The sequence below is a fragment of the Rattus norvegicus genome, chromosome 17, assembly GCF_036323735.1.
Source record: "Rattus norvegicus strain BN/NHsdMcwi chromosome 17, GRCr8, whole genome shotgun sequence".
NCBI classification, from domain to species: domain Eukaryota; kingdom Metazoa; phylum Chordata; class Mammalia; order Rodentia; family Muridae; genus Rattus; species Rattus norvegicus.
In genome coordinates, this window is record NC_086035.1 from 18,046,441 (window position 1) to 18,068,728 (window position 22,288).

The following is a 22,288-nucleotide window of genomic DNA, read 5'->3' on the forward strand; positions in this document are numbered from 1 at the left end:
TTATCTGCTGTGTTTTATTGAGCAAGTTAATAAGGAAGGAGGCATTTGGGAAGAAGTAAAAATCTGCTAACCATGTTGTTTAGGTCCTATCTGTTTTTAGTCCGTTTGCTCATTGTAAGTTTATGAGCAAACAGCCCCTTATAGCATACTGTAAACTTTATCTTAATATTTCAATCTTGTGAAGTAAATTTATTTTCAGTTTTTAGAAACATCGAGAGAAGGCTCAAGTGCTGGGCTTCATATGTGCCAGGCAATTGCTTTAGCAGTGAGCTGTGCTCCTGCCCAAGTAGTCAGCACTTCCCAAAGCCCACATTGGTTAAAGGAGCTCATTGATGACCCAGGTTCAGTGGTGCGTGTGTGTGTAATACCAGAACTCAGGAGTTCATGGCAGGAGATCAAGAGTTTAAAGCTAGCCTGAGCTACATAGTAAGACCCCGTCTCCCAAAAGCAAAGGTATGTCGCTAAACACACCAAAAGCTGGCTTTATAAACATTTCTCAGGAAGGAAGGAGGGAATCTGTACAGCTCCGCCATCTGAGATTTGGTTTTGTTCCGTCCGGTCTTTGGTTCTGTGACAGCCTCCTGCTGCCTCTTCTGCTGTGCTGAGAATAAAGTATTAAGCCAGGCTTTTGAGCACACATTGTGCGGCTCTTGTGGCTTGAGCCATTTAGTAAGTATGAAATACACAGCGGATTGCTAAGGTTTCATACAAGGGTGAGAGGAAAGCATGTAGCACAAATATTTTGGCTATGCTAGGTTAATTAAAATATGTTACCAAAGCAAAATTGTCTTCCTTTTGCTTAAGAATATGTCACAAACACAGTGTAAATTACATACATGGCTCCCATTGCCACTGTGTGGGACCGAGCTGAAGAACTACATGGCTTGGATGGTGCATCTCAGCCACAGGCACCTGCTCTTAGCTTTCACTGGTCTCCTTCCTTCCTGTGTCTGGGTCTTGGGTTTCTGCTGCCTTGTCTCAATGGCAACCTACCCTTCCCATCTACCTATGTCCCCCTGCAGTGGTCTGGGCCTCAGTCTCTGCTCCAGGGAACTCAGTGTGGCTATCAGACGTGCAAGGTGTTTTAAGTGACAGACAGTGGGTTAGTCTGCCTACAGTCTGCCAACACTTCAGTCTTCCCGACCTCACAGAGAGGAAAGCTCAGGGCTAACACGGACCCTCAGGATGACGTGTATATGTATGTAAAGTCTCCAGAGACAGAGGGTTGCGGTGAGAATTGTGAGGTACGTAGGGGCAGAAATAAGGGAGGGATCGATGTGTTAGGAAGTAGTGAGGGCTGGGAGGGTAACTCAGTGGGGAGCCTCTGTCTGGTGCACAAGAGTCCCTAGGTTCAGTCCCCAGTAGTGGGTGAGGGTCGGGGTCGGGGGATGGGGGATGAAGGTGTCGAGTTGCACACTCTCCAGTTAGTGTAGGGTACGTGAAAGGAAATGTCGAGTGTTAAAAACCGAGAGAAATGGCAGCTTATAGAGAACCTACGGTCAGATCTTAATCTGGGAGGTCGGAAAGATTATTTGGGATTTTCATGTACTCGGGTCATATAAGCAGTAGCGTGCATACAAGATACTCCAGTGATGAGAACACAGGGTAGGCAGCAGGGCTGGCCTGTCGCACTGGGATTGCCTTGTGCTGGCCTGCTCATGCCAGGTTGACAGGGCAGTGACACCCTAAAGTGCTCAGTGCTTTGAGACAACAACAGTCTGTCTCTCTAAAGTTAGCGGCATTCCAGGTCGGCAGGCTGGCTGGGGCTTTAGCGTGGACTCCAGTCTGAAGGATCCACTGCCATCTGGGACTTTCTGGTGCTGTGGCTTACAATGCCACTACCTGCAGCCACACTTTGCTCAGATACACGTGACCAAAAGCAGTGATGTGGACAACCTGGTGTCAGTAGGATGAGAAATTATATCCCCTTCTGCAGGTCCGACAGGTCACAGGGCCATAGTGGGAACACATAACCCTCTCAAGCAGGGCAGGGAGTCATTTGGGGGAGCGCACAATTCTGTCACACTCTAACGCATTTTAATTTTTTTTTCCCAAAAGACCTTCAGAAACAGAACACTGTGTATTTTTGTCTTGACTTTTGTTTAGACTATTCACCTCTCACCCGATTTGTGCCTGGCTTCATTCAGAGTCAGTTATCCTTGCTGTGTTCTGTGCCCAAGGATGCCCAATGGATCGAGATGGTGGGATACCAAGTTGCACACTTCTCAGCCCCCAAAGGGAAAATCATTATCTCCCCTGACTCTCAACCATGATCCATCTTGCTATCCAGAACAGTGAAAGCTCTCTGGACCAGGGGAAGCATCTGGAGTCCTGCCTCAGGCATCCCCAGCAGGGTAGATCCAACCCTCCACCCTTTCCTGTATCTGCAACCTCTGGGCTACCTTAAGTCCTTAGAATCCGAGGACCTGGTTTCTGGAAGCCAGCTAGCTTCGTCTTCTCTGGCAGTACACGTCGGGCTTTATCCCACAGGGTGTAGAAAGCACAGAAGGTGAGCCGTCTGGAAGCAGGTCTAAATACCTCCCACGGTGATTGATGTCAGGGTGAGTTTTAGTTGTCCTTTTGCGATTGGCAGTGGCAGCCATTTGTCAGGATGGCGGACAAGGCTGCAAACTGCAAGCTCAGACAATGGCTGCTTCCATTGGTGTTTGTTAGAGGAACAGCCCGTGTTTAGAAACACCCATGCTGCCTTTCTGAGTGCACTGTGAGAGAAGGTTCATCTCTATTTCTCAATTAATGAGAGAACCAAAATAGAATGCAGAGGACACGCGGCACCTCCACCCCACCCTCAGCAGTGAAGCAGATGCTGGGAGAGACTGATAAAGACATGAACATGAACTGAACAGAGTATGCGAAGGAGTCGGGATTGAGTTCTGCTTCGTTGATTTCCACACCGCTGGTTAGCACATACCCAGTGTTAAGCAGAAGCCCTGTGAGGTCCTGGGATGGGGTTCCTATTTTCAGATATCCTTTTTGATTGATGACAATATGAATGAGTTCCTGAGAGATGCCTTCCCTCTCCCCTCTTAGATCGCTGAGATCCCCTTCTCAGCTACTTGCTGGAAGTGTAGTTTTATCCTGTGGTCAATGCGATGAGGTTCCCTAAGCTCGGGGCAATGCCTTATCTCTGGTAGGTGTGTGGCAGATGCTATTAGCTGCATTGAATCCTCAGCCAGTCAGGGCTGACTGTGGAACCCAAGACATTGTTTGGCGTGTAGTTACAAACGTGTGTGAAGGGAATCATTAATTACACTGTGAAAAGACAGCGTTGACTTGACAGACTTTTAAACAGGAAGGGAGGTCTGTCAGCAAAGCTGACTAGTAAGGCTGGCGGCTCTGGTATTTCTCTCCCTGGCCCGCAGCAGCTATGTTCAGGTGCAGGCTGAATTTTGTGTTGGTCCAGTGACTTCTACAAACAGTAGCAGTGAGGGCAAACCTGGGCTCAAACAGGCTCCTGTACAGTTGCAGTCCAGGATTTCTAAGTAAGCTTTAACTTAAAATAATTAATAATAATAATAATAATAATAATAATAATAATACCAGCATATATTTGTCATACATAGTAATGGGTAACTGTTTTGTAATAATTCTGATGGTAGGAGAGAGGAAAGTGAGAAAATTATTGACAGTGCCCACGTGGGATGGGATATAGAGCGCTCCTGTCTTTTGGTGTGAGTTTCATAACGCCGTGTGGTGGAATGGGGGCAGGCCAGAAACATCTTTCTTATAGTCACAAAGTTACAAAAGGAAGGAAGGAAGGAAGGAAGGAAGGAAGGAAGGAAGGGAGGGAGGGAGGGAGGGAGGGAGAGAGGGAGGGAGGGAGGCAGGCAGGCAGGCAGGCAGGCAGGCAGGCAGGCAGGCAGGCAGGCAGGCAGACAGACAGACAAAGTAGGACCCCAGCTAGCCTGTTTCCCCGACATCTGGAGACATTGAGGTTTGCAGAGTGATCTTGGCCTCAGATTCCAGATAGTGCAGGATGGGCAGTGAATGGCAGCTGGGTCTCCAGATTTGAACACGGGGTTCATAGTTCAAAAGAGGCGATGAAGCCAGGGTAGAGGGAAGAGATTGTTCTCTCATCCAAAGCAGAGGGATTCCACATGGAGCCGACTCCTTAAGCATTGTAAATTTGGGAGCTAGGAAGTCACGTGGTTTGCACTAGTGTTTTCTGAACAGAGCAGCAACGCTTCTGCACACGAACTTTAACAAAAGGACTTTATATTTGTGCATGGATATTAACTCAGTGAATCCTGAGCCCTTCCCTCCCCTGGTGAGGATGGAAGAAACAAGTGGGCGCAGTTTCTAGACCAGGGAGGCTCCTAGTGAGATGAAGTCGTGAAGCAGGGAAGTCGGTGCCTGGTCCATAATCAACATTCTACACGGTGTGTCTGTGGAGAGACCAGCCCATGCATAGTGTCCTGTCACGCCCTTAGCATTCAGTCAGCAGCCATTTTGCTGGTTGGCACTGTGTACTGGCGGGATGGAGCTCCAGACTTAGAAAACCTGGAGGAGGGAAGATTCACTTCACAGAGAGGAAGGCAGGGAAGCAATACAGGAGGTGAACTGGGTAAAGAATGCATGGTGCACACTGGACTGGGAAGAGGAGGGCACTTCAACAAGAGCTTTATTTGGGCTTATCATTTGAGGGTGTGGAGTGAGGCAGGAGGGCCAGGCGGCTGGTCACATTGTGTCTGTCCACAGTCAGGAAGCAGAGAGGAAGTGGGACCAGAATAAGATGGCTGCAAGTCCTACCCCCAGTGACACACTTCTCCAATGCGTCCCTACCTCCTAAAGCTTCCACAGCCTTCTAAAACGGCCTTCAGCTGAGGACCAAGTGTAGAGAGCTGTGAGGGGACATTTCTCATTCAAACCACAATGGGAAAGCTCACTCACTTTCCCTTTCCCCTTCCGGGTCATTGGTGGAGGTTGCAGAGCGGAGGTGGCCAGTCCTTACAGATGGATAAGGAAGGAAGAATTGGAGAATTTGTAAGCACAAAAATCGTGTCTATGGGGAAATGCAAGTCTTGTCTTTCCTCCAGTGGAAGTGAAAAGGGTCTTCAGCAATGTCAGTATTGGTGAAGTATTCACCCGAGATGAACCGTGCTGTTTTAAGTGACCATTGTATGTGAGTACACAGATTCCCAAGATTCTTCAGTCAAGAGAGAATTCACTGTCTCAGTCAGGGGCTACTGTTTGCCGTGCTGAAACACCAGGACCAAAAGCAACTTGGAGAGGAAAGGCTTTATTTGACTTACACTTCCACATCATAGTCCATCACTGAAGGAAGTCGGGACGAGAACTCACACAGGGCAGGAACCTAGGAGGGGGAGCTGATGCAGAGGCCATGGAGGGGTGCTGCTTCCTGGCTGCTCCCCATGGCTTGCTTATCTTGCATTCTTTCAAAACCCAGGACCACCAGCTCAGGGCTGACACCACCCCAGGGGGCTGGGCCCTCCCCCATCAGTCACTAATTAGGAAAATGCCCCACAGGCTTGCCTCTAGCCTGATCTATGGAGTCATTTTCTCAACTGAGGCTCCCTCCTCTCTAGCTGGGTTAAGCTGACATAAAACTAGACAGCACATCCACCAAGAAGCTGTTGTAGAGTAAAATATAAATTCTTTTTGTCTGATGAATCATAAAGTGTGAGAGCAGAGCCCTTGACCTCTTAATAAATGATAATATACCAGAGGGAACCATGCATGGAGATGTGTGCCTATGGGTGCCCAAATGCAATTAGGCAGGCATGGAGTTCCGAGTAATTAGAAGTGTTCTTCAACTGCTGAAGATTCCAGGGGTGAAGCTGCTTGCTGCCAAGCCTGATGTTATGAGTGTAAGACCCAGGGCCCAGGTCTTTACCAAAAGGAAAACGCTGCTGACCTTACAAGCCATTCTCCAGCCTCCATATGTGCTGTATTCTACATGAGACTGCACACCTATCATACATACCCATCATCACCACCACCACCACCATCACCATCACCATCACCACCATCACCATCATCACCACCACCACCATCATTATCATCACCATCACCATCATCACCACCACCACCACCACCACCACCACCATCACCACCATCACCATCATCAACATCACCATTATCACCATCACCACCATCGCCATATATTAAGAAATTTTTTAAAAGAAGTATTCTCAGTAAAGGTTTCACAAAGGAGGTACATCTAAGACAGCATTGAAAAAGTTAAAGGAGAATTGAAACAGGATTTGATTCAGGTAGCAAAAATGGATGTTTGTTTCCAAGTATTTTCCCATGTAGAATTAAATTATTATGTCATAATAAGTCTTAGATACATCATTTTCCTCCTGGAAAAAAGGGATGAAAAGCACATAAAAATTATTATTTTTAATAACTTTAAGGATTTATTAATTTTATGTATATGGGTATACTGTCACTCTTCAGACACACCAGAAGAGGACATTAGATCCCATTACAGATGGTTGCGAGCCACCATGTGGTTGCTGGGAATTGAACTCAGGACCTTGGGAAGAACAGTCAGTGCTCTTAACCGCTGAGCCATCTCTCCTCCCATAAAATTATTTTTAAAACAATGTATTCATTTCTAGCAATAATTATTTCCTGTTTTGTCCTTTTTTGGGAGGGGTGGATGGAGTCTCATATCTCAAAGGTGAGGCTGGTCTTGAACTACTGATCCACTTGCCTCAAGCTCAAAGTGTCGTGGTTCCAGGAGGGCACCATGGTGCCCAGCTTTGATATTTTTAACTAGATTTATGCAACTACAGGTCAGAAAATATAACTGACAATTATTTGGGTCTCAAATTGAGAGTAACAGATAGGTCTTTATTGATAGTTTGCTGAAGTAAATTCCTCGTGGTTGGAGACCTTAGTGAGGGCACAAAACTAGGCAGGATTGAAGAAGGCCACAGAGGGGCTGAAGAGATGGCTCGCGTCAAAGCGCGTGCTACTCTCGCAGAAGACCCAAGTACTGAGTTGAGTTTCCAGCACCCACACCACGCGCTGCCTGTAATTCCAGTTCCGGGGGAATCTGATGCCCTTTTCTGGTCTCTGTGGGTTGTACACGCACCTGGCAAAACACTCATGCACATAAAAGTATATTAATCTTATTTTTTAAGAGGAAGGAAATGAAGACAGCCATAGAATCCACACAGTAGAAGGGGCCTCACGTTTGGTCTTTGTTACTTTGTTGATCCGAGGTCTTAATCTCTCTGTGTAGCTCGGGCGAGCCTCAAATTCTTGACCCTCCAACTCAACCTTCTTATCTTTTGGGTTGTGAGCCTGGCCTTTGATGGCTGAGCCATCTCCCCAGTCCCTACCTTCTACGTGCTATTGTTATAGGCCTGTACAACCAGATCTGGCAACTGTTTTTTATGAATTAGAAAAATGGCTGCAGACCAGATTTCTCAGAGCTCTGGTGCCTTCTGCTCCCCCTTGGAACAATGCGCAGGACGCTTCTTTCAGTCTTTTTTTTTTTTAAACGCAATTGAATTTTGCTGAAATGCCACAGAGATCACGCTTCCCAGTAAGCAGGGGGTTTGTACAGCGGGCCGTTCACAAATCCTGGAGCCTCCTTAATTCGGGGTATATGTCACTCACTCAATGAGTTCATCTTATTAAAAACAGCCGTAGCCGCCTCCCCGTGTGCTCAGCGCTCAGCGGCTCGCAGAAATGCAGAGCTAACATTTTCTAAGGGCCCGACGGAGCTGGAGCAGATGTGCGACGAGATGCTAGGAATTTAGTGCTAGTGGGAGTCTTACCCATGTTGGGCTAAGAAGAAAAGAGTGGGGTTTTGCCGAAGACCGTGGGTTTGTAATTTTATAAATAGCTTGCGAATGTCTGTACACTTGGGTCTTTTCCTAGTTAGAAAGGTGTGGATTCCTGGTGTCAGTCGGCACTGGTGAAATAGGCGTCTTATGCTCGGTTCTCTCTCTCTCTCTCTCTCTCTCTCTCTCTCTCTCTCTCTCTCTCTCTCTCTTTCTCTCTTCTCTCTCTCTCTTCTCTCTCTCTCTCTCTTTCTCTCTTCTCTCTCTCTCTCCTCTCTCTCTCTCTCTCTCTCTCTCTCTCTCTCTCTCTCTCTCTCTCTCTCTCTCTCTGTGTTTGTTTGTTGTTAAGGGTATCACTTGGTATCCCATGCTGACCCAGAACTTACTGTGCAGCCCACACTGGCATCAGACTTGTGGCAATCCTCCTGCCTCAGCCTCCATCTTCAGCTCTTTGCTCAGTTGCATGCACGCTTTCAGTGTCTTCCGTCACCGACTTCGCAGTAAGCCTTGGAGTAGCCGTTACAGACTCTAAAGAAAGGAGTTTGTCCCAGAACTCTACAGGTCTCTAGTATGATGCACGGTGTCTTACATTTAGTGAGGTGAGTCAGACTTCAGACTTCCTCCTGATAAATGTTTACTGACAGTCCCTCTCTGGCTTGCTGGGATCACTGTCCTAAGTGCCTAGGACCAGAATTTGTGAAATCCAGGAGATCCCACAGCTCAAGGAGAAGAGGTTTCTGCTTGGTAGACAAAGAACCCCAGTATCTTTGCTTTTAAAAAAATGTATGTATGTATGTATGTATGTATGTATGTATGTATGTATGTATGTATTAGTACACACCAGAAGAGGGCATCAGATCCCCGTTACAGATGGTTGTGAGCCACCATGTGGTTGCTGGGATTTGAACTCAGGACCTCTGGAAGAGCAGTCAGTGCTCTTAACCACTGAGCCATCTCTCCAAACCCCACCCCCAATATCTTATAATTCCTTCAAAGCCCCTTTATGCTTGCTAGCATTTTAACATTTGTCTAGAATTTAAAGAGGAGCTATGGAAAGTGAAATTTTACAGGTTTTTCTCCCAATTCAAAACAAATTCAAATTATTGCAGGATGAGTGGTGATTGCTACCAGCAGGAGCATGCTCCACCTCGGGCTGGATCGCATCCTGTTTCGAGTAGTGACCCTGTGTATAGAGACCAGGGATTGGCATCTCAGTGTGCAGACGGGAAACTGTTGCAAACCAGCCTGAGGTGGGTGGGAATGCCACTGTGTATAGGAACTAATGAAGAGACACGTCGAGATCCTGAGGACACGAGTAAAGATAGTTAAACATTGGGAAGGAGCTTGTACTGACCATTTGCAGTAAGGTTGGTGGTTAGCTTGAGTGGAAGACAAAGATGGACGTCCTGAGGAAGACGAAAGAGAAGTATCACCTGGCTTCATAGAAGGGTAGGGAATTGTAGAATCTCCATTACTGGAACTGTTTTTAAAACAACACGGGTCTCTGAGAGGCAGCGTTGAAGTTTCAGTCCTGCCCAGAGGTAAGATTATTTGGGTTCTGCCTGTGGGGTGGGGTCTTTTCAGTCATTGGAAGAACCATCGCAGGCAGTCAGTGTTATTTATTTTGTTGGCAGACACTATCGTCTCGTAGCTGCTCGTTAGAAGGTTGCCATCATTCAAATTTGAATCTGGAGTCAATGGTGTACGCGATGCGTATTGCATGTGCTTGAATCTGTGTGTTGGAATGAAACTGTTGTAAGCATGGGTTAGTCTTTTGTTTTTGTTTCCTCTGTGTGTGTGTGTGTGTGTGTGTGTGTGTGTGTGTGTGTGTGTGTGTGTGTGTGTTTGAGAGAGGGAGGTGGGAAAGAGGGAGAGAAGGAGGGGATGAAGAGGATGACGATAGTGTAGATAGTGTGAGTTTTGGCGTATCACACCCCCACTAATTCCTTGAGATGGTGTCTTTCACGGAACCTGGAGCTAGGCAGATAGCCCCCCCCCCGAAATCCTCCCAACTCTGCTCCCCTCCTTCATTGCTGGCCTCACAGGTACACATGCTCACATGGAGCGCTTTACGTGGGTTCTGGAAATTTGAACTCAGGTCCTCATGAATGTGTAGCAAAACACTCTCCCCTACTGAGCCATCTCGCCAGCCCACATGAGACTTCTACACAGACGAAGTACCTGCTTCCTTACAAAGCTTCCGATGCCATTAATCACTAGATAAATAATTCCAAAGCAATAAGTATAAATATTGCAGGCTTCAAAGATGAATTAAATGTGGTTCCTGCCTTCGGGGAACCTAGGGTACAAATGGAGATAAAACATTCACAGATCATCCAGCCGTGTCCAGTCTGCGGCCTGCAGGCTCACGCCGCCCAGGGTAGCTATGATTCCAGCCCAACACATTAGTTGATGTCACTATATCCAGAGGTTGGGCATACCTACGCCATGATTAGTAGATGATTGAAAAGGTTGGGGTAGAAGCAGAGAAAACGATTAAGATGTTGTGAGATTATCAGAGGAGAAAAAGAAATCCTTTGCTTATATTCAAGAGTGTCTTCTGGAAGAAAACGCGTTGACCCAAGTCTGCAGTATGAAGCATTTTGAAGGGTGGCCGTGAACAGGAAAATGAAATCAGAGTAGCTGTGCGCCTAGTCACTCCTAAAGGACATGCCCCACTGGGGCTGGGGGAGCATGGGAAGGGGGGAGTGGTGTTCAGTCTGGGCCGCCAGGCTGAGTTTGCTGAAGCAGTGGAGGGAAAGCCTCAGCGTGCAGCTCCAGAAAGAGGCTTACAGAACCATTGGAGCTGCCCCCGGAGGTGCAGGTTTGAAAGCTCAGGTTACTTGTTACTAAGTATCCTCCAAAAATGAATTACAAGAGCCGAGAAGGCCAGACATTTAGATGGTTGATCGCTGGAGTACTTTGCAAAGCTTTCACCCTGGGACCGGAAACAGGGCAGTGTGTGCAGTTTTCAGTGTGACTTTACCCTCTTCAACGAGCCATCTCTCGGAAGTCCTGTTCCTTGGGGCAGACTCTGTATTTCTCTGTGGGTCTGACAATAACGGCTTGAGCACCGGTAGTAGTGTTTGTGTGGGGAGACTGTTGGCTAGGTAGGAGTTCTTTTCTGGTCAGCATTCTAGAACTGTGTGGAGGGTTAGTGCCTGAGTCGTCAGCGATACTCAGCCAGGGATTGCGTGTTGAAACAGTGAGGAAGAAGGGGATCCCAGATTGTGAAGGGAGGTGGCCTTCTGTGTGCACGAGATGGTCGCACGGTAGATAGCTAGGAGAAGGAACTGGTATAAAAATATTCTCATCTAACATTGCTCAAAATGGTGTGATGGAGAAAACCTAAAGGATTCAGTGCACACTACTAGACTGTGTGTGTGTGTGTGTGTGTGTGTGTGTAGGATTCTTATTAAGTATAGTTTTCAATAAACTACCTGGTTCATATCTGCCTGTCAGAATTCCAGATCAAAAGTAGTTTTCATATGAATTCATTACTGTAGGAAAATCGCCCCCAAAGCACTCCCATCTTCTCAGTCAGACAGCAGTCAGCCTCTCGTCACGAGCTCTGAGCATTCCCCCGCCTGGCTCACCTCTCGGGAGTTCACTCTTTTTTTTTTTGGTTCTTTTTCCCAGAGCTGGGGACCGAACCCAGGGCCTTGCGCTTCCTAGGCAAGCGCTCTACCACTGAGCTAAATCCCCAAACCCGGGAGTTCACTCTTAAGCTCTGTGTTTTCTCCTTCCATGCAGGTGTTTGCCTTTGATTACTGCTTTTGGTCCATGGACGAGTCGAACACGACAAAATATGCCGGTAAGTTGGCTGTTCCCTCGGGCTGCCGGCCTCTCCCGCTGTGTCGGTTTTCTCTCATTAGTCTGGAGTTTCGTTTTCCCGTGCGTGGTCTCACACCCACTCTCTCCTTCTAGTGGGTGGGTTGGGGAAGTCCGTGATCTGGCTTTGTCTGAGGGGGCTGAGGCGAGAGCTTGGCCTTGAGTTCAAGGCCAGTTCAAGGCTGAGCTACAGAGCCGATGTTAGGCCGGGCAGTGCTACATAGCAAGACTCTCCACCCCGTACCACTGAAATTCCAAACCCCGTTAGGTTCTTAGTCATCTACTTCTTAAGGATGCTATTGGCGCTCCCAGGTCAAGCCTAAACTTCACGAGGTTTAAGTGCTACAGAAACTCTGTGTTACAACAGCACGGACTGGCTGCCGACGCTGAGGGAGGTATCACAGAGATAGCGCTGAAGGCGAGCATGTAAAGTAAGTCCACAAGGGGAAAATGGCAAATATCGAGGTTAAGTCACCTGATTCAATCATTCCGGAATATATTCATATATTGAAATGTGCACGTAACACATAAACACCAGTTTGACTTGTTAATTTTTAAAAAAATTAAGTTAAGCATATAAGAGGAATGTCAGAGGTACCCAGAAATGCAGTGTCATGGAGCCAAGGCAAGTCCGTGGGCCTTGATGTCAGTTCAGCTCTGGGTGAAAAATCCCAGAACCCTCCCTGCTTTGGGTTTGTGGGATAAGAGCCTGATTTCTCTGCACTTCATTGGGCTTCCTATCAAATGGAAAAGGTGGCTCCCATGGACCTGTGGCATATGGGTGTGTCCTATGGGTTATCTAGGGACCATGATGCTGACTGGTAGAACGTCCATTTGAGTTTCTTGTAGGGAGGGTCTGGGCATGGTGCTAGCAGGAGCCTGAGCAGAGAGCCCAGGGAGGCTGTGATGACAGGAAATCCTCAAAGCCAAGCTAAGACCTAGAGATCAGTGGGGTTGAAAATGTAAGCTGTTGGCATGGGCTGCTTAAGACAGTGTGTAGGGGAGACTGTTTTCCTCCTTCCTGTATCCCTCTGCACGTGTCCTCCATCACTGCCTGCAGGACACCACGGTAGCCTCTCACAGTGTAGCATGGGGGGTCCCAAAGACGTTCTTCTCAGCCAAGTACAACCTCATTGGATCTGGATGATGAGTGATCTATGGGATTTAGGATCTGAGAAACGCTATGATCAGAATTACAAGTAGATTAACAATGATTTGTGTGTGTGTGTGTGTGTGTGTGTGTATACAGATAGCCTAACATTGGCACCATTTTTGGCTGCATGGTCAATTCAAATAAGTTTCAGTTAACCTTGAAAGAAGGTCTCTCCATTCATGGAACCTGTACACCTCTTACCGGGCTGAGGGGAGAGGCAGAACTCCTCTTATTCTGTAGATAACCTCATTGTTACACACATATTATAAACTCTGAGCAAAACATAAAATTTGTGGTCGCTGGGTGTTGGACTGTGGAGAATCTTCAAAGGCAATGCATTGCTCGAAGGTGAGGTGTTTGGTTTCAGAACTAATTTGATTTCTGTTTCTCTCGCTTTAAAGAACCAGTGGCTCTTAACTGTGACTAGAAACATTAAGGTGGGAGCGAAGCATTCATCCCCTGGTGAGGAACAAGGGGAACGGAGAGAGAGAGAGAGAGAGAGAGAGAGAGAGAGAGAGAGAGAGAGAGAGAGAGAAAAGAAGCGCAGAGTTCCTGGAACCAACCTATTTGTCAGGCTCCATGAAGAAAGGTTTCATTGACACTGAGTCCGGGCGCTTGACGAAGCTCTCAAATCTGGGGTCTGGTGGGCCAAGTGGGGTTGGTAGATGCATGGGCTGAGCGAGCCAAGGGTGCCAGAGCCCTCGTGTGCGGGGTCTGAACATTAAATCCTCAATGAAGTTTTGCTGTTTATTAGAAGCTATCGCAAGATGCTCTATGCTCTCTGGCTTTGTAACCTGAAGCTCCTGGCTTCTCTGGAATCAAGCAGGGCACCTCAGGGCTTGGGCAGAGCACTTCAAGAATGTGAGCGCTTACGTCAGACAATGGGGTTCTAATTCTTGCCCCCCCCCCACCTCTGCACTGTTGGTGCGTGCATGGGTGTGTGTTTTACTGAATCCTTTCACCTAGTATTGGTCCCATAAAACGCATCTTCAAATGTCTCACTGTGTCCGGACCGTGGGTGGCATCAGTCCCCGGGCAAAAAAAAAAAAAAAAAAAAAGAACCAAGCTGGATTTATGGCACCTGGTTTTGCCTCAAGCTGCCAGGCTTTGGTGAGATAAAGAGAACCCTTTTTCCTCATCTGTGGACGGGATGAGGTAAAGGCGGAACCCCAGCCATGTCTCCCATGAAGCTGAATCGTCCGTTTTGTGCAGGGCAGCCCAGCTGTAGTGGCTTCTTTGGCGAATCAAAGGCTGGCTTGTTCGCCCATTTGCATCGAGTGGAAGCGAAGCACGTCTTGGACCACTGGGCACTTGAAGGGTTTCTCCCTCCTTTTTTACACTCTTGCTTTGTTTGTATCATAGTGTTGAGTCAGAAGAAAAATCTTTGTGGTAGGAATAAGTGTGTGTGTGTGGTGGGGAGGAGGTGTTGAGGCAGGTAGGTTAAGAGACTGCAGAGTTAGAAACCTCAAACCTGCTTCCTCTGCATAAACCCACCTCTTCCCCCAACCCCAGCAGGGAGCCACAGTAGATCGCATTACAAGATTAGAAAGTGACCGAATTAGAGTCCATAGCGCCAAAGTGAGCCATCTCAGTAAATGATTACATCGTGCTAATGGTAATTAAGACCTTCTTGATAGGGAATCAATAGATTAGAAAAATCTCATTTCCTAAAATGAGCCCTGCTAGTAGGTCTGTGGTTTCCAAGAGCTTTGCTATTTGTTTCCTGCCTGCTCACCTTTAACTCTTACTGCAGATTGAAAAAGCAGTCTGGGGGCTGGAGGGGTGGCTCAGTGGTTAAGAACACTAACTGTCCTTCCAGAGGACCCGCATTTGGTTCCCAGCACCCCTCTGGGCGGCTCACAATCTCCCATGACTCCAGCTCTAAGGAATCTGGTATTTTCCTCTGGCCTCTTCAGGCAGCAGCAGCACACATGGGATACACAGACACATAATACATAAATAAAAATAAGATGAGGGCTTCCCCGGTTCCTCCCCACGTCTGGCGCTCCCTCAGACTCAGCGGGCCCCCCTCGGGCCGCCGGCCCTTCCCGAGGCGGCGGTCAGGGGGGCGTGTCGAGAGCCCCCTCTGGGCGTTCCCGGCCGAGCGCCTGGCTTGTCCCGCCCGTTGGCGGGCCGCAGCCCGGTGCCGGGTTCGAGGCGTCCCGTGTCCCGTGTAAAAAAAAAAAAAAAATAATAAGAACAAGTGTTTTTTTAAAGGAAAGGAAGGCTAGCATTCCGATGGTGGTATATGTGGGGGTCAGTATGGATAATATTCCTTAACCTGGGAAATTCTGAACATTGGCCTATTAATTATGTAATGTTTCTTGCCATATGGTGTTTTGCTCAAATTTACTGAAACCATGTGTTCTTGGGCATTTGTGGGTACCCCACAATCTGGAAGAAGAGATTTACTGCTGACTCCCGATCTTCTCCTGTGGCTCATGCGGTGTGAGGATACCGACGCACCTCCAGGCCGAGGGCTGAGCTGCAGGGCAGAGCTGAATGGCCATGTTTGATTCTGTTCCCATCTTGGGAGGAGGGGGAGGCGTTCCGTGGCCAGAGGTGGAAATGTTTAATTTCACATTGCTTAAGGGAAGCGAGACAACGGAGCCTGTGTGCATCAAAATTAACATTCTAAAAACTACTGACTGCCAAGTTAGAACCGGATTGTCGGCAGCATGGTGCGATATGAGTAGGTTTTAATGTATTTAGGCGTAAGGATTTGACTGTTGAAGTGTGTTCTTAGTAGCTACTTGGAGAAGGCCTGGGCTCTTGGGGTTGAGTTTCTTGGGTTCAATCAGTAGGTTATCATACCATTATTTCATTATCAGGAATCTGAGGATGAATCGAGACTCTTAGCAAGTTCTGTGCATCCAGGAAATAGCTGATAGTTATTAGTCATTCCGTAAAGCTGTAACGGTTCTTCATGGAGTCAGCAGGAGCACCGACGCTGGCTGTTCAGACATCATTAAGGTCGGCCCATATTGTACACGATGCCTGCTGTTCTGAGAGCCACTGACCAAATGGAAAACTCGGCTCAAACCCTTTGCAGGATTGATATTCTCTCTCTCTCTCTCTCTCTCTCTCTCTCTCTCTCTCTCTCTCTCCCTTCCTCCCTCCCTCTCTCTCTCTCTCTCTCTCTCTCTCTCTCTCTCTCTCTCTCTTCCTTTATGGTACTTTACAAATTGTCTCACACACGTGACCGTTCTGGTGACTCCACTTCGTCAAGTTCCCGAGTGTCCTAAGTCTCCTTGAAATCAGGAATCCTTTTTATTAAAGAATTTTTTTTATTAAAAATAAAGAGGAGGAGAGGGAGGGAGGGAGGGGGACATGTATATCAGAAGACAGCTTGCTGGAGTCAGGTCTCCCCTTCCACTAAGTGGGACTCAGGTTGCTGGGCTTTTGCAGCAAGCCCCTTTGTCTGCTGAGCTATCTCGATGGTCCAGAAAGTCTCTTTTTGCATTTGTTTAATTAAAGTATATAATCACAAAGACATCCGTTTGACATAAACCAGCTTGGAACCCAATACAACTGACCCTTCTAAAACTTTCCTCAGCCAGCAGAAGCATCAGGGCTCTCGCCTGCAGCGGGCCTGTATCAGTTCGGGTCATTAATGTTTATGAATCTCAAGAACTGGATAGGAGGGAGCAGTTTGATTCAGGAAAATATAGTTGGTAAAGATGCCCAAAATATGAACGATCAAGTTAATCCTATGAACTCTAAAGTAGATATATTTGTGTATTTAATCTTAGAGCATATGTTTATTAGACGTGTGTCTTTTTCTTACCTCCGGTGTCTACCCCGCCCCCAGGTCCCTTTTTAACTTGGGGACAGGGTTTCGTGTATCCCAGGCTGACTTCAAGCATGCTGTTTGGGGCTGGAGATGACCTTAAACTTTGACCCATCCTGCTCCCACCTCCCAACTGCTGGATTAAAGCCGTACACCACCATGACAGGGTTCCCCTGACTGGAGCTGGGACCTAGGGCGTCATGCACACCAGACACACACTGCTCTGACTGAACCACAGCCCTGCCTCCAGATAACCCTTTTAAATCCTACCCCACCCTGCCTTTTTTGTGTTTCCTTTTTCTGACCCAGAAACACAGTTTGACCTAGCTGTGTTCAGAGGGGCAGATAACAGTAACCGCGGTGTAAATATAGTCCGTATGCTGCAGTCCTTCCCAGCACGGTGCTAGAGGGCAACTATAATGACCAGAACAGAGTTAGATAGGAACGCTATTGTCTGCATTTCATAGATTTAAAAAATATATATATAGAGAGAGAGGTTACCCTTTAGAGGTGAAAGCGTTGACCAATGTAAATCAAAACAAAAATGGTGACACATTCTATAGATGATGTATGGATTCGACTCCTGTCCTGGACAGGACTCATCTCCCTGAGCCCTAGAGTGTTTCTGTTAGAAGCCCTGGTCTGGAGTTGAGCTGGGAGTGTTAGTGCTCAATTCTTCCCTCTAGACAGATGCTGTCCAAACTCCTGAGCCCATGTGCTTGGTTGAGCTGTTTGCACGTTTCCCCAAGACCACCATAGCCAGGAGTTCTAGAAGGGCCAGAAGCTTGGGTCTGCTACCTCACTGGAGAGAGTCACTGTATAGCGCTGTCAGAGCCCAGGGACGCTTCTTAGGCAGTAGCCGCTCACGTGGAGACAGGCTTCCCCGTCGAGCTTGCTTTCTCTTCTCCTTGCCCCCTTCCCTCTGAGTCAGCCACTTTATGCAGCCATAACAACAAAAAGAACCAGCTCCTGCCAGCCCTAGCAGAGTCCCCAGGCTGGAAACATTGTCTGGGTGAGTCACTCCCTGCTATGGTACAAGTGGCACTCCCCTGGACTGCAATTCTGATAGCACTTGGACGCCACCGTGGAAAAATGGCCTGAGGTTTACTTTCACTTCCTGGCCCAGTTTCTCAAGTTCTCTTTACCAGCTCCCTTCATGGTAAACTTCTGAAGTTGATTGAAAATTAAATTTCGCACCTCCGGGTCAAGGCTTAAAGTTTTTGTTCCTTTATCTGAACTAGAGCTTGGGTTCCTTCAACTTAAATATGGCCCAAAGTCTCTGGATGTGAGAAGTTTTGTGAGCTGTACTCCCCACACCAAAGGCCTTTGAGGAAGGAATTTGCTTAAACCTCATCCAAATAAGGCCTTCTTCTCCCTTCGAGGTATGCAAGCAAGACCTGTCCGTTCTTGTACTCTCCAGGTGCTCTGATTTGGAGCTGGGCCAAGTCCAGAGTCATCAAAATTACTGTGGCTGTCAGCCCTGTGTAGAGGAGAAGGCACCTTCATAAAGAACCAGGCCCAGGAAGTGCAGCACACACACACACACACACACACACACACACACACAGCCCGGCTCCCGCCACCCCAACTCCAGAGGAAAAAGAGAGGAAGAAAAGGAAGGGGCTTAAGAGATCAATTCGACCTTGGGTTGTGTTTTTATGGTTAGCTTCCACAGCTATAGGGAATCTGTGATCAAAACTTACACAGAAAACCTTTGGAGACCCCAATTCATGGCTGACTGGCCCCGTTGTTTTGGTATTGAGAGAAAAAAAAAAAAAAAAGACCACATATAATGATTGGCCTGTAAGGCGGAATAAAACCTTTAACCTCAAGGCCAAGAAGTAAAGAGGGAGAAACTGGGGTTCCAAATCCTCTTCCTGGGGTTGGTGATTTAGCTCAGTGGTAGAGCGCTTGCCTAGCAAGCACAAGGCCCTGGGTTCGGTCCCCAGCTCCGAAAAAAGAAAAAGAAAAAAAAAGTGCCTGGCCAAATCCTCTTCCTGCAAACCCCCAGTAATCCAAGGAGCCCCCCACACACTTAGGCTCCCACCTTCTAAAGATTCCACTAACTCCCACTAGTGCTACGCCCGGACAGCAGTCGTTACCTTGTGGGGCTTTGGGGACATGAAAGACCTAAGCCATAGCACTGTCCCAAGCTTAGGTACTATACTCTCCCATGTAGAAGACTATTCAGTGTAGGTCTGTACTGGGCTGCACCCTGCTTAAGAGTTTTATCCACTCTGATGTGTCAGCCGTGATGCTTTTTTAAATGTGGATTATGAACAACACAGACCATATCCTCTCTCTCTTTGTTCTCTTGCTTTCTAGGCCTCAGCCCGTCATGCCTGTTCAGTAGGTGGATGTTGGCCACAGGACTTATACCATTGTCTTTTCCCTTGTCCCAGGCTGTCTTCCTTAAGTGCTTTGCTCTCAGGACCCTGAATTGTAAAGACCTGGCATGGTGACTGGGAAGCCATTACTGCTGCTCCCAAGGGGTCAGGCGATGCCCACACAGGGAGACCCGGTGGTGTTGGTGTCTCAAAGATCCGTATCGTACGTGACTCAGTGTTGGGTGACTCAGACCGTGACTCAGCTTGCAGAAAGCCCACGCAGGAGCTCCTGTTACTGCTCTGACATCGTGTTACAGGTCTCACCGGACATGCCCATGTTTTACGACTTGTCTACATGGTCATAGGAGATGCCATTAGAAACCCTGAAGGAAATTGGCGTCTTGGCCATGCTTATTAACAGTGAGGTCAGATGCGGCGTGTCCCGTGGACTCACCACAGCGGGCGTGTGCAGCTGACGTCTCCACAGATGCCCCCGACACTGGTTCTGTTCAGGAGCCACAGGCCTCTTGGGTTTGGCAGTGTCCTGGCTTTGCTTGGTTTGTCTGGGTTGGGGACAAATACCCAGAGGTCCTCCTGTTTCCCACAGGACTTCTGAACTTCCCTGTAGGCTTTTGCCTAGGCAAACAGCACTTCCTTCTGCTTGAGTGTAAACTGTACAGTAATTGGGAAGCGGTCAGGGTGGGGACATTGCATGTTTTATGAGATCTGAATTCCCTAGTTCCCACCAGGCAGCTTAAACAGCTGCTGGTTTTTGGGTTTTTTTTTTTTTTTTTTTTTTTTTTGGTTTTTTTTTGTTTTTTTTTTTTTTTTTTAATGAGCCAAGGTTCAAAAGCAGTGGATAAGTCATTCTTTCCTATGCTGGGAAAGGCTGTTAGCTTTTAAAAAACATGGAAGTGAACAACGCAGAACGTTTTCTTAAAAATGAAAAGGCCTCGCATCTGGGGATGGAGCTCAGTGGTTTGAGCACTGACCTAGCACGTAAGTCCCCAGTACCACAGAGGGAAAAGAACGGCCTTCATTATCTGGGCCAACCATGGGTCTTCGTGTGGGTCTTCGGGATGTCCAGGGTTCTAAGGCAGAGTGAAGAAGTGAAGCCATCCCTGCTCTGCCTGTAGGGTACGCTGCTGTTGATGGGGGCAGGGCCCACAGTATGATCCACAGTGCACTTTGAAGATTTGGTTAACCGTTTGGATCTTGGCTATGTTCACAGCTGTTCTTCCTGTAATGGCGGTTCCCTGATGTTGGCTGAACAAAAGAATTGGTTCAGTGCAACTGCAGCCCGGGGCTCATGTGTTCACAGAGCCTCGAGGTGGGAAAATAGCGAGAAGCCCATAGAATTGGTCCGTTTGCCATTTTACTGACGCTGTTCTTTGTAGTGTGTTCTTTCCCTCTGAAACATTCTATCCTAATGTTGCAAAGGAGTGGGAACTAGTTTGCCTATTCTGGGTTCTATGCCTTAGCACGCTGTGCCTCTCTCTCTCTCTCTCCACCAAGAGAGCTAGGAAAAAACCTGGCAACAGATGACTCCTTTCTCAGGAGTGCTGTCCGCTGTCTTATCCTTTTCACTCTCATTCTTAAAACTAGGAAGCTGCCCAGAGCTCTCACAAAGACAGGAGGAATGAATGGTGGCTGATTAGCTTCCTTCTCTTTGCACCAAACTAATGACAAGACGATGCTCACTGTAGATAATGACTAAAGAATCATCCCAGGCTTTGTGCTCGTGAGGCACCGTGGCTGGTGCCTCTGTGACCGTCCTGACATCCATGGGGTCTTCCCAGAGCCCCACAGCCGGTGAGAGGCAGCACACATGACTCAAAGAAAATGTGCGCAAACTCCTCTGAGATCCAGGTGTGAAAACTGTGAACAAAAAACTGTAAAGGAAAGAGAAAGGATTTGGGCATTACACATTTTGCTTTTAAGGCTGGGCAGTGGTGGCCCATGCCTTTAATTCTGGCACTCGGGAGGCAGAGGCAGGCAGATCTCTGAGTTCAAGGCCAGCCTGGTCTACAGAGTGAGTTCTGTGACAGCCAAGGTTATCTGGCTCAAAAAAAGTTTTTATTTTTATTATATAGTGTGTGTATTATATTGCATGTGGAGGTCAGAGGGCAACCTGTAAGGGCATCGGTTCCTCCTTCCCACCCTGTAGGTTGCAGGGGACAAGGAGGAGTCTTCAGGTGGTGAAGCGCTCTGTTACCTGCTGGGCTATGAGCTCTCTCACTGCTGCCATCTAGCTGAACTTTTTAATATTTGAATATGAAATATCATGCAGAGTTGGGAATGACGCTTGGAGCATGTATGCGAGACCAACAGTTGATGTCATTAACATGCATTCAGGGAAGAAGCAAGCTTATAGAGTGACATGGGATTCAGACAGCCTACTTACTGAATGTTAAAAGTAAGTGAGCTGGGGCTGGAGAGATGGCTCAGAGGTTAAGAGCACTGACTGCTCTTCCAGAGGTCCTGAGTTCAAATCCCAGCAACCACATGGTGGCTCACAACCATCTGTAATAAGATCTGGTGCCCTCTTCTGGTGTGTCTGAAGACAGCTACAGTGTACTCATATATAATAAATAAATCTTTAAAAAAAATTAGGGGCTGGGGATTTAGCTCAGTGGTAGAGCGCTTACCTAGGAAGCGCAAGGCCCTGGGTTCGGTCCCCAGCTCTGAAAAAAAGAACCAAAAAAAAAAAAGAATTAAAAAATAAAAAATGTGTTCACATGGATGAAGGAAATATTCATGATTTTTGTCTTTAAAAGATTGTTTCCTTTGGAATGTGAAGTTATAATAAAATGCATTCCAGTCTCTCAAGGAACCTAGCTGTAAATTTCTGAAAACACATAAACCTCACAGTGGTTCTTTCTGTTTTATTCTTTTCCTAGCCGCATCTTAGAATCGCTACTTAGGATAGAAAGGAGGAAAAACATTTCTTTCCATTAATACAAGAAAACATTTGCATTATGCATTCATGTGCTTATGTACACACACACAAGCACAAATTCCTTTGCTTTTCAAATTTTCCTCGTATCCCAGTTATGAATGAAATTTTATTAAATATGAAAACCTAGGGGCTGATGGCATGACTCAGCAGATAAAGGTGATTGCTGCCAAGCCTGATGACTTGAGTTCAGGTCCCAGACCTCACATAATGGGAAGGGGAGAGAATTGTCTCCTCCTCTGACTTCCCACACATGCATCTGCACAATATGACAAGCTCGGGTTATATTCTGTTATCAAACACGGATGCATGACATGTGCCTTATGCTCTGTGGAGTTGCAGCAGGCCTTGATGTTGTAGTCCAATAGCTGAAGCCAGAATGAGAAACAAACAAGGAACCAAACAGACAAAGCTCTGAGAGTTTACAGCACGCTGTGGAGACCAGGGGCGAGA

General features: G+C 47.3%; 1 protein-coding gene across 15 annotated transcripts in view; it reads left to right on the plus strand.

The window, feature by feature from the left end:
* Window positions 1–22,288, plus strand: part of Kif13a (kinesin family member 13A) — a 182,537-nt gene that overhangs the window by 74,214 nt on the left and 86,035 nt on the right. For all 15 annotated transcript variants that reach the window (XM_063276527.1, XM_063276529.1, XM_063276531.1 and 12 more), the window contains one exon: window positions 11,532–11,592. In XM_063276527.1, coding sequence (XP_063132597.1) covers window positions 11,532–11,592 — 61 coding nt within the window. The remainder of the gene's footprint in view (window positions 1–11,531; window positions 11,593–22,288) is intronic.